The sequence below is a fragment of the Sinocyclocheilus rhinocerous genome, unplaced genomic scaffold (genome assembly GCF_001515625.1).
Source record: "Sinocyclocheilus rhinocerous isolate Xijiao unplaced genomic scaffold, SAMN03320098_v1.1 scaffold1148, whole genome shotgun sequence".
Classification (NCBI taxonomy): domain Eukaryota; kingdom Metazoa; phylum Chordata; class Actinopteri; order Cypriniformes; family Cyprinidae; genus Sinocyclocheilus; species Sinocyclocheilus rhinocerous.
In genome coordinates this window covers 497,496-508,866 of record NW_015664019.1, presented here as the reverse complement: position 1 = coordinate 508,866, position 11,371 = coordinate 497,496, and the positions used below count along the sequence as shown (strand labels likewise).

General features: G+C 35.9%; 1 protein-coding gene across 4 annotated transcripts in view; it reads right to left on the bottom strand.

The window, feature by feature from the left end:
• The window catches only part of LOC107729354 (nephronectin-like), a 56,952-nt gene that overhangs the window by 30,543 nt on the left and 15,038 nt on the right, over positions 1-11,371 (bottom strand). For 2 of the 4 annotated variants that reach the window (XM_016539830.1, XM_016539832.1), the window contains exons 2-4: positions 11,066-11,166; positions 6,061-6,111; positions 1,604-1,696 (exon numbers count right to left, since the gene is read on the bottom strand). In XM_016539830.1, coding sequence (XP_016395316.1) covers positions 1,604-1,696; positions 6,061-6,111; positions 11,066-11,166 — 245 coding nt within the window. The remainder of the gene's footprint in view (positions 1-1,603; positions 1,697-6,060; positions 6,112-11,065; positions 11,167-11,371) is intronic. The other 2 variants (XM_016539831.1, XM_016539833.1) reach the window with 1 other exon arrangement.

Sequence of the window (11,371 nt, the reverse complement as noted above, 5' to 3'; positions counted from 1 at the left end):
TACTGTATATGTTTTTTATTTTATTTCAAGTAAATTATTTGTTAAGGATTTTATTTTAGTTTCAGTTTTAGTTAACTATAATAGCCCTGCATTTTAAAATGGAAAATCCAAGCTATATTCTATGTGTTACTTTTTGCATGACTATCTGAAGTAAACCACATAAAAAGTATTCATGCAATCTGTTGCATGCAATTGTGCACTCAGTAAATCAGGTCTGAGTGTGCACTTACATATAGGTATTTTAGCTATATAGATATTATACTGTATATGAATCATTAGAAATGCTTGTTCTGGAGAGCTTTCAGTAATCGTTGCATTGCTAGGATAAAACGCCACAAAGTATCAACTATAATTTCACAAGGGATTCAAAAAATCTTATGAAATACAAGTGATTGGGCATCTTGTGTGGTATAATTGAATTTGCATGCTGATTGTTTTGCTACAGATAATTGCAATAAACAAAAACACTTAGCGGCTTGAAAAAACACTTCAGTCAGTCACACCGAAAATTAAAGGCTTGATTATCTGCACTGATGATTTTAATATGCCACCCAGGTGTCCGCGCTAACCAGCACCTGTCAAAGTTTTAAACATGCAAGACAAATAAGCCCTCGGCATGACAATCATCTGTAATTACCTCTAAAAAACATCTGATTCTTTTAATCGCTCTTACCACGGGAGCCCACAGAAACGCACGAAAAAATAACACATTTCCACCCGGTGCAGCAAGGCAAAAGCAGTCTCATCGACCTGACATGAAACCATGACGCAAGGGAAAATCGAAAAGATTCTATTCCACATTCCAGAGGGGATTGTTTTGCCTTTCCTTCCCGTCTTTTAATTACACCTTCTCCCTTTGCCTTCCAAGGGCACAGACTCCTCTAAGTCTCCCAGCCTTCTCCTCTCAAATGTGAATGTGCCATTTTAAATCAGGGGTTATCTCAGATGCCAGCGTTCTTCTGATGAGACAACTTCAGACAGAATTTAGTCCCCCGGCTCCGTTTTATTTTCGGTACAGGGTTCTTAGGGCAGTAATTGAGATATTATCTGCTTAAGGGAAACCTCACATCCTGAATCACTATACGACTCAATACAAAAGCCCAAAGGGTGACATCTACATCCAGAGGCTTTTAAATAATGCAAGTGACAAATTGGTGCTTTGTAATGGAGAGGCTGATTTAACCCTTGTATTATGTTGCAGGTCAATTTGAGTTGTTGAAATAATGGTTAACATAAAAAATGTGTGACAATTTCTCATTTAAAATCATGAACATGCATGCATGCATATGCATACGTGCATGCAAAATTTTGATGTTGGCAGGTCAATTTGACTCGCACTTTCATGGTTAACAGCAGCTGCACAGACCAAAAATAAAAAATAAAAATATATTTTTAAAAAATACGGTGTGAAATACTTCACGAAAGCACACACACACACACACACAAAAGAAAGAAAAATTTTATAAAATGTAAAAAAATACATTTAAAATAAATAGTTTCAGTACTGTTTAAAATATTCTTTTTTTTTTTTTTTGAAAATAATTGTTACATACAGTTTTATATCACATTTTCAAATGTTTATTTTTTTTACTTTAGCACTTACCTTGGTTGCATGTTTTTCCTGTGTAACCTGGATGGCACTTGCATTTGTTGGGTCCCACGCATTCTCCATGTTTGCATCCGTGCTGACATACCGCTGTAGGCGAAAAGATCATCAGTATCACTTTACACCAAATGTCAGAGTCTATGCAGTAGACATGGAAACATGTACCAAAACAGCCTTTAGTTTTCGTGCTAAGAAAAAACTGTCTTTCTTGCAGTGGGAAATAAGTGTCCGTACAATTAGACCTCGAGGATATTGTGGACGAGAGATCCACAAAAACATTATTTTGGAACGCTCGCCCCCTACATCAATAATTCATTGTTTGCCTTGGTCATTTTAATGAACCTGGGACATGCCGAGTGTACGGTCCACCTCACTTCTGCTTTATGACTCATTAAATCTCACATTTGGATTGGGAAACAGCCCAGAGCTGTGCAACATCAGAAACCTTTGAGATCTAGACTTGGGGAAAACATCCTCAGAGTTGACATGGGGTAAATTTAGGATCTGTCATTTTCAAAATAGTGACAAAAAGAGGCAAATTAAAAAAGAAAAAAAGCTTAATCCCATTTTATACTACTCTTCCTAATATTTTCATGAGGGGTCTGTGTTTGCAGCTCTGGCACAGGAAATGGATCTGTCTTAGTACGGCAGATTAGGATTAGAGCGACGCAAATCAAATTATGTTTAATGTAGTACATTGTAAAAAAAAAAAACATCATGGTAACACACAGCACTAAAATAATGCAATAAACATTAATTTAACAACACTATGTGTAACAGGAAAACCTACTGTGCATAATTGATAACAAAAACTAACATTATTTTTTGAACGAAATACCATCAAATGTTAAGAGTCACTTTAAATGATAAGATAACTTTGTTTTTACTTCTAAAATCTGTACATTTAACAGTGTTTTACTGTAAAACTACCTCAAATGTCACATTACCGTAGATCAATTACAGTTATACACCATGTATAGTAAGGGAACTTGCTGTTAACCAGTTGACAGATTTTTACCGTAGAATTTTTTTTACAGTCTTTTACTATTAAAATTGAAAATATTTTTTAACAGTAAATGTCAAAGATGTCTTGTTCTTTAATTAATTTTTTAAAGAATGCAGTTTTTTTTTTTATATAAATATGCCACAATGCGGGTCTTAAGTATGAATAATAGAGGCATGCATATATATATATATATATATATATATAAAGTAGGATTAATTTGACATAAAAACAATTATTATTATATAATATAAAATAATAATTATTGTACCTTTATTTTAGATTTATTTTGTTTGTGTGTACACTATGTTTATGTTTATGTTTTTGAAAGAAGACTCTTACCAAGGCTAAATTAATTTGCTCAAAAATACAGTAAAAAAAAAAAACAGTAATATAGTGGAATATTATTACAATATAAAATTAAAATAAAATTATTTGAATATATATAATTTATCACAGTTTCCACAAAAATGTTAAGCAACAAAAACTAATTTTAGTCTTGTCAGTAATAAAAACCATTAATAATTAAGCACTAATAAAACTGACAAGACATCGAGCAGGAAATCAGCACGTTAGAATGATTTCTGAAGGATCATGTGACACTGAAGACTGGAGGAATGATGCTGAAAATTCAGCTTTGATATCACAGGAATAAATAATATTTAAACATATATTCAAATTACTCTTAAATTGTAATAATATTTCACAATATTACAGTTTTTACTGTATTTTTGATTAAATAAACGCAGCCTTGGCGAAAATGTTATACTTTTTTCAACAACACTAAAAAAAATTAATTGTTAAACATTTTTGACTGGTAGTGTATTCAAAATAGGTTTCCTATTTAGCCTAGCTACTTTATCACCTGCAGTGCAGCACATATTTTCCAGACTTATTTGCAGTCTCATTCTATGGGGACTGAGTGTGCACAGTTTGATCTGTACAGTGTAACACAAAGCAGCAGCTGCTGTACGTCTGTGACATTAGACTGGACCAGACCAGACCAGGCTTACAGCAGAACACTCAGCGCTGGTTCATAGCCGAGTCTGCAGTCGGCTGAGACTAATTTTCATTCAAAGCTTCATTGAGTCTCCAATTATGGAGGCCTATCAGAGCTGTTAATTTTCCTCACTGGTGCCATTCTCACAATGAGAGAGGAGCTAAGAATACACCACAAATACACAAACATGTGACAATATGACTAAGACTTAAACCTTTGAGGTCTTTTCAACTCAAAACCCACTGGACCCCAGATGGTGAATGCAAGACTAGATCCTGCTGGTGTGTACAGTAGATTAAAGACACACATATCTATTTTCATCCTGTTCAAACTGCATGAAGGCAGAAAGGCATTAGCCCACTCTGGCAAAAAATAGCGCGATAAGAATCAACCCGTCTCATTCTACCTTATTAGACTGAGGAAGCTAATCAAAGGTACATGTTCACCTCGGTTTTAACCTGCGTTATTCAATATGGAGGTTGAGCAGTAAGATCAAACCCTGAGTTAAAAACACAAAAGGACAAACACGGGCCCTAATTTGGCGGTAAAGCCTAAGCTGGCAGGAGACAAACAAGGAAAGAGGCAGAGATCTCTGACATTGAGAGTTTATCCGGGCGGCTGCCTTATCTCGCCGGCCAGACAGTTATCAAATGTGATGAAATCGTGGATTAATCCAGGTGGGACGCCGTGTGATCACAGGCATTGGTTATATTTTTAAGTGCTGACGAATGAAGAGCTTAAGGAAGGGGCTTTAAAGGGAAATCTATCTGCTGCGGTCCGGTTCAGTGAATGCCGGTACTTGGAACGCAAACCACAGGCGAAATGGGCCAAGGGAAGTAACCGTTATTGACAAACCACATCAAACGGTCCCGCTGGCTTCAAAACGCTCGGCACAAGTGCTCCTCCATCCCCGGAGACTTTCATTCTCAGCATAGCATACCTATCAGCGCTCTGATGACGCATGAGCGGACGGCAGCTTCAGAGACATACGCCAGAAAGAGTAATTGGTGAATCTGATGAAAATAAGTTTCGGAATAAGTCGGAATTTGAAAGGCTAATAATGATTTCTCTAGTAGGAGTAGGTAAAATCAATCAACCTTGCAAAGCCCTAGCCTAGTGGTTTGTGCCAGACCTGTAATGTCACCCTCAGATATTTGAGTGATTTTAAATGCTGACTTTGTTTAGATACATATAGATCATACTATAAATTAATAATGAATGAATGAATAAATTAATAAATAAATGACTTATATATATATAATTTAACACACACACACACACACACACACACTATTTATATATTATTAATCTATTATTAATAGTGCTGTCAAACGATTACAGTTTACATAATATATGTGTGTGTTCTGTGTATATTTATTATGTATACATAAAGACACACACATACAGCATATATTTTGAAAAGATTTACATGCTCATTTGGATGCACGTCTTGCCGCATTGTTTCTCTCTTATAACCTCACTATTTCTCACTATTAACCTAACTGAAGCAGCACATGCCCTTGTTACCAATTCTAAAAGTGACGTATGTTTAACTGTCAACTTGAGCTTTGAATCCGTGGCGGAAGGAAGTAGTTCCGCACAAAAGAGGGTTTTATTAGGCACTCCGTTGTTTCTTGTTTAATTACACACGTTTCGTTGAACTGTTGTATAAACGCAATATCACTCGAGTACGAGAGCGATACCGGCTCTATATCAGCGGCTGTGATTGCCTGCGGCCTCGTGCCTCTGGCCTAATCACAGCCATGCTGATATAGAGCCGGTATCGCTCTCGTACTCGAGTGATATTGCTCATATACATAATAAATATACAAAGTACACACACATATATTATGTAAACAAAAACTTTTATTTTGGATGCGATTAATCGCGATTAATCGTGTGACAGCACTAATTATTAATATATTTAACTTTCATGCTAAAAAAAATTCTACCACTACAAAATCATGTCTTAATCTTCTTTACAGAACAAATATTTTTTCCCCCTTCTTCTTGTTTTTGCTTTGGTCATGTGTTATCCATTCTAAGTTACCCACAAAAAAATAGATGGATGACATTTAGCTGCTCTATGGGTGATGCAAGTTTGCAAAAATTCCTGTTTCCATTCTCCATTTCCTGTCCTCTCTCTCTCCTGCTCTAAATAAAAGTATTAAAACGACCAAAAACACTCTTGATGTGAGATCTTTCGAGGTTTGTGTTGGGGAGCAAACAAATAAGTGAATATAAACAGTGATATTCAAATATCCTAGAGGGTCCAGATATTCATATGGTGGCAGGAGCAGGTGTGAAGTGTTCACAGGATATCAGGATATTCTCAAAGGAGAAGCGCGTGTGGGGGACTATAAATAAACGGGAACTCGGGATTCAGCGGATGCATGCACTGAATGACGCTCAGGCAAGATGATTGCAAAGGAAATATGATGTGGTGCTAACCTTGGGGTTGGCACCTTATCCCGAATACTCTGCGGGTTAAGACGTAGAGAGCTGCAAAACAAACGGCCAGACAAAAAAAAAAAAGGGAAAAAAAGAAGCTTGGTCTAATTGTGAGATGAAAACATTACATGGGAGCCATGCTGATGGACAAGCAGTGCAAATGCAAAACATACAATCACACATACACAAAGTCTTATGTCACTCACATTTCACATGTTCTTATACTGTATTAATGGAATATATACAGTATATATATATATATATATATATACAGAGAGAGAGTCTTATTTAGTTATGTATTAATTTATTTTATACTTAAAATCTTTGACATGCTGATGGTAAAGTGCCTCATACCTGCATACCTTTCAAAGGTTTGGGGTCAGTATATATATCTATTTTTAAAGAAATTCATATTTTTTTTATGCATTCAGTTGATCAAAAGTGGCACTAAATACACATTTCAAATAAACACTGTTCTTTAAACTTTGCATTCACCAAAGAATCCTCAATAAATAAATAAATAAATAAAAATATTAAGCAGCACAGCTGTATTTTATAATAATAAGAAATGTTTCTTGAGCAGCAAATAACTTCAAAAGGATCATGTGACACTGAAGGCTGAAGTAACGATGCTAAAATTCAGCTTTGCATCAAAGAATAAATTACATTTTAAAATATGTGACCCTGGACCACAAAACCAGTCATAAGGGTCAATTTTATGACAATTTTTGAAATTGAGATTTATACATTATCTGTAAGTTGAATAATTAAGCTTTCCATTGATGTATGGTTTGTTAGGATAGGACAATATTTGGCAGAGATATTTGAAAATATGGAATCTGAGGGTGCAAAAAAATCAAAATATTGAGAAAATCACCTTTAAAGTTGTCCAAATTAAGTTCTTTGCAATGCATATTACTAATCAAAAATTAAGTTTTGATATATTTACAGTAGGAAATTTATAAAATATCTTCATGGAACATGATCTTTACTTCATATCCTAATGATTTTTGGCATAAAAGAAAAATCGATCATTTTGTCCCATGCAATGTATTGTTGGCTATTGCTACAAATATACCCGTGCTACTTATGACTGGTTTTGTGCTCCAGGCTCACATATATTAAAATAGAACCGAGTTATTTTAAATTGTAATAATATTTTCACAATATTACTGTTTTTACTGTATTTTTAAAGCTTATAAGCGTTAGAGATTTCTTTCAAAAACATTAAAAAAGACTCACCCCAAACATCTGAATTTCTTAATATTTAGACACATATAAAGTACATATTTCATATAATTCATTAAATGTGTTGCAAAGTGCAAAACACTATATCAGAGCACTGTCCAACAATGCTCAATCTGTTTCCAAAATTTAAAAAAAGGAACTTGCACTCCTCTAGTTCTATGTTCTCTTGCCCAGGCGGGACTGCCTCTGTAACAAAGGTTTCTTTGCAGTTCCTCACTCCCCTGCGAACAACTGATGCTCACACATTTGAGTAATACTTTGCTGAGCTGGTATTTTAGGAGCAGCTTAGGAACAGTATAGTTGGTGTTGCAGATCCTGTTTTCTGATACCATCACCCACCTTGTCCTGCCTGACCTCACCGATCCTCATGAGGGCCAATTAATTCTAATTAACTGATGCTTTTGGCAACAGCAGTGACGGCCATTCCCACAGCTTACATTACCCTTGAAAAGATACCATAGTACTTTGATATATACCATGAAACTGAATGATTACCTTGTTCTGATATTAACTGGAGCTCAAATTTGGATTCACCAAACTCTGATTATTAAAGGGTGTTCAGATAAGACGCATTCTTCTGTTCAAGCACAAAAGTCTCAGTTAAAGTGAAACATTTTCAATGAAGTGAAGCTGGTCAGTATTCAGGATTTATTCATGTTAAAGCACTAACACAAATTATTACCCGATTTAGCAACACAAAAACTTCATATATTTGATTAAAAATACAGTAAAAACATTAGTATTGTGAAATATTATTGCAATTTAAAATATCTGTTTTCTATGTTAATATATTTTCAAATGTAATTGATTTCTGTGATGCAAAGCAGAGTTTTCAGCATCATTACTCCTTTCTTTAGTGTCACACAATCCTTCAGAAATCATGCTGATTTGCTGCTCAAGAAAAATTTCTTTTTATTATCAGTGCTGAAAACAGTTGTGCTGCTTAATATTTTTGTTCTTTGATGATTCTTTGATGGATTAAAAAAATTTATTTAACTTCATTGTCACTTTTGACCAACTGAAGAAAAAAAACATACTAACCCCTAATTTTTAAACCGATAATATACGTTTTAATGTAGACTGCCTGTCCTTATGGACTTCCAGTGTAACTATGATTTTTGCTCTTTTTTAACCTGAGGCATGAGTCGAAATGATCTTCTGTGGTAATCCACATTATGCCATGACAGCCGTTGATAGAGCTTAACTTGTATTGAACCTGCAACGTTCCTTTAAAATCCAGCTTTTAGAGAGAGAATGAGAGAGAGATTACAGTCCAAGATGTCCTGACGCCTTTATCCTTGAGATATTTCACCACACAGGAAGGAACTTCATCAAAATTCATCCTCAGCTTGAGATCTTGTTAACTCTAGATGATTAGGGTGTTATGAGCGGGGAATCTAATTTCGGCTGTGCGAGGTTTAATCTTAATCACCAATTCAGCCCACGAAACCCAGGGCTGCCCCCTAAACCAGCTGTTTGGAGAAAGTCAAATATTGCAGCTTCATGTTCCTGTTATTGCGGTGTGAATGGAGCCAGATATGACTGCGGCGCCTAGCGAAACCTTTGACTGGATGAATATTTGAAAAGCATTTCAGAGCCGAGCACTTCACTTTCCCAGAGGAGTCTGTGTTCGGGGATGCATTCATTACGGCCTTCATTCTCGATGTGTATCTTCACCCCGGCCAAAACAAACCGCAGCAATTTCATCAAAGATGTGAGATGCAGCGATCTCGTAATCAGTCATGATGGAGCCCTCGGTGTCCCCCCGCGCACTTTCTATTCTCTGCCAAAATTGCGAGTTCAACCGCTGGCAGCCTTGCCGTCCGTGATTGAGGATAGAATCGGTCGGTTCGCCGCCCATTGTGCATATTTATTTACTTCCAATTACCATTCTCAGCCGTCTGTGTCAGGCATACTCATATAATACAGTCTTTGTTGGGCGAAGAATACCAAATTTAAAAAGGCGTACCTCGGCCATGTGAAGTGTGAGAGACATTTGCACACATCCGCACACAGTCACACAAAGAAAACATTGCTTCATGTTACAAAATATGGTAAAAACGATGGCAATCTACAAGCATAGAAGCATCAGCGTTAGCTTTTGGAGCCCCTCAGCATGTGGCCCCCAGACAAACTGCAATTCTGTGGCAAAGGCAACAGCTGGGCTATCAAGTGCACAAGCCATGCAGAGAATCTCGCATTTGTCAGGCTGCCCGATACATTGTCCCGCTAATATCATCATGCATCACGGAATAGCCTATGAATCATCACTAGGCTGCTTCCAGTTGGTGATACGGTCAAACATTCACTCAGAAGCATGCTGTATCATTTTTAGATTTGTAGCGAACATATGGAAGCTGATAAATGAAGCATGAGACGCTATTAATATGAGCAGGGGAAGCACATCCTCTGATTCCATGATAACGCAATAAAATGAGCTAATCCGTACTTGAAAATCATTATGTGATTAATGCAGTGTAAGATTTGAGAGGCCTCATCACTTCTAGTGTGAGATGAATGCACTTTTCTTTAGGGATCTCACATTACAGATCTGGCACAAACCACACTAGCTCCAACTAAGGGCATTATGGGTAATGCAATCACAAACAACATCATTTAACTTAAATAAAAATGACAACAGCAACAACAACAAAACACCAACAATAAAAAACATAATAATAGTAATAATAATAATAATAATAATAATAATGCTGTTGTTGTTATTTGTATTTACATTTTTGTTAATAATAATAACAATGTGATCATTTTTATAATTTTTAATACTTGCTTAAGGGAATTATGGGTAAGGCAATCACAAACAACATTTAACTTATATAATAATAATAATAATAATAATAATAATAATGCTGTTGTTATTTGTATTTACATTTTGGTTAATAATAATAACAATGTGATCATTTTTAATACTTAAGGGCATTATGGGGAATGCAATCACCAACAACATTTAACTTATAGAATAAGAATGAGAATAAGAATAAGAATGCTGTTGTCATTTCTATTTCTATTTTGGTTAATAATAATAATAATGTGATATTTTTTTAAATCATTTTTAATACTTTCTTATCTTATTTACTTTTCTTTTCTTTACTTTTTTCTTCCTAAGCTTTCCTATTATTGTACAAACATCTTACATTTTCTAAGTCTTTAAAAATGTATGTTTTTTTTTCAATACATGAGTGGACTTCCATGTCTTTTTTAGACCTCAAACTAATCCTGCAGGAATGTGGTGCTGTTGCAGCAACTGCTCATTGTACCTTTTAATTATTCCAAATGACTGAACCACATAATATTGGGTGTCATGCAGAATATCTCAAAGACAAAGCGGACAACTGGCAGGTATTTTCTTACGACTAACCCAGTTAGTTAGCATGAAATTCAGAAGCATTATGTCCCGGGATGTAGTCTTGCTTATTTTCAGCCATGTGACCTGACCTTGCAGCTACCACTTCAGTGAGGGCATTACAAGTCACCAATTCATTCTACAGTTTGTGTTGGAATCAAATGGATCATGTAAATCAGTATGTAAAACATTATGCCAAACTTAGGACAGAATATTGTCCATAGAGGTTTTGTTCAATTTTGTTAAGGTATGAAAATGCATTTCATAAATGGCAACTGGTGACTTGCTGTGCTGTTGTTAAGTGGCTAAAAGAAGGTTACAGCATCATGGAAGTATAGAAGCACCCTTAGCTGGCCCCCCACAGCACTGTTCACCCCTAAAGCAGCAGTTACTCACGCTGGCACTGGCCCCAGGAGATACGTGTCCAACCCCAGCAGCAGTCGATGCGGGCGCCGTACCGACACAGCCCATTGGACGAGGCCATCTGTCTGGGCCACCTGTCAGGACACAGTTTGATCAGACCTTGACCAATCACTGCACAGAAATCAGTTACATGGGAATAACATTGCCAAAGAATTACTATCTGTCTTACTGTCTGCCTATCTATCTACCTGTCTGTCTGTCTGTCTGTCTATCTATCTATCTATCTATCTATCTATATCTCTCTCTCTATCTATCTATCTCTCTGTCTGTCTGGCTGTC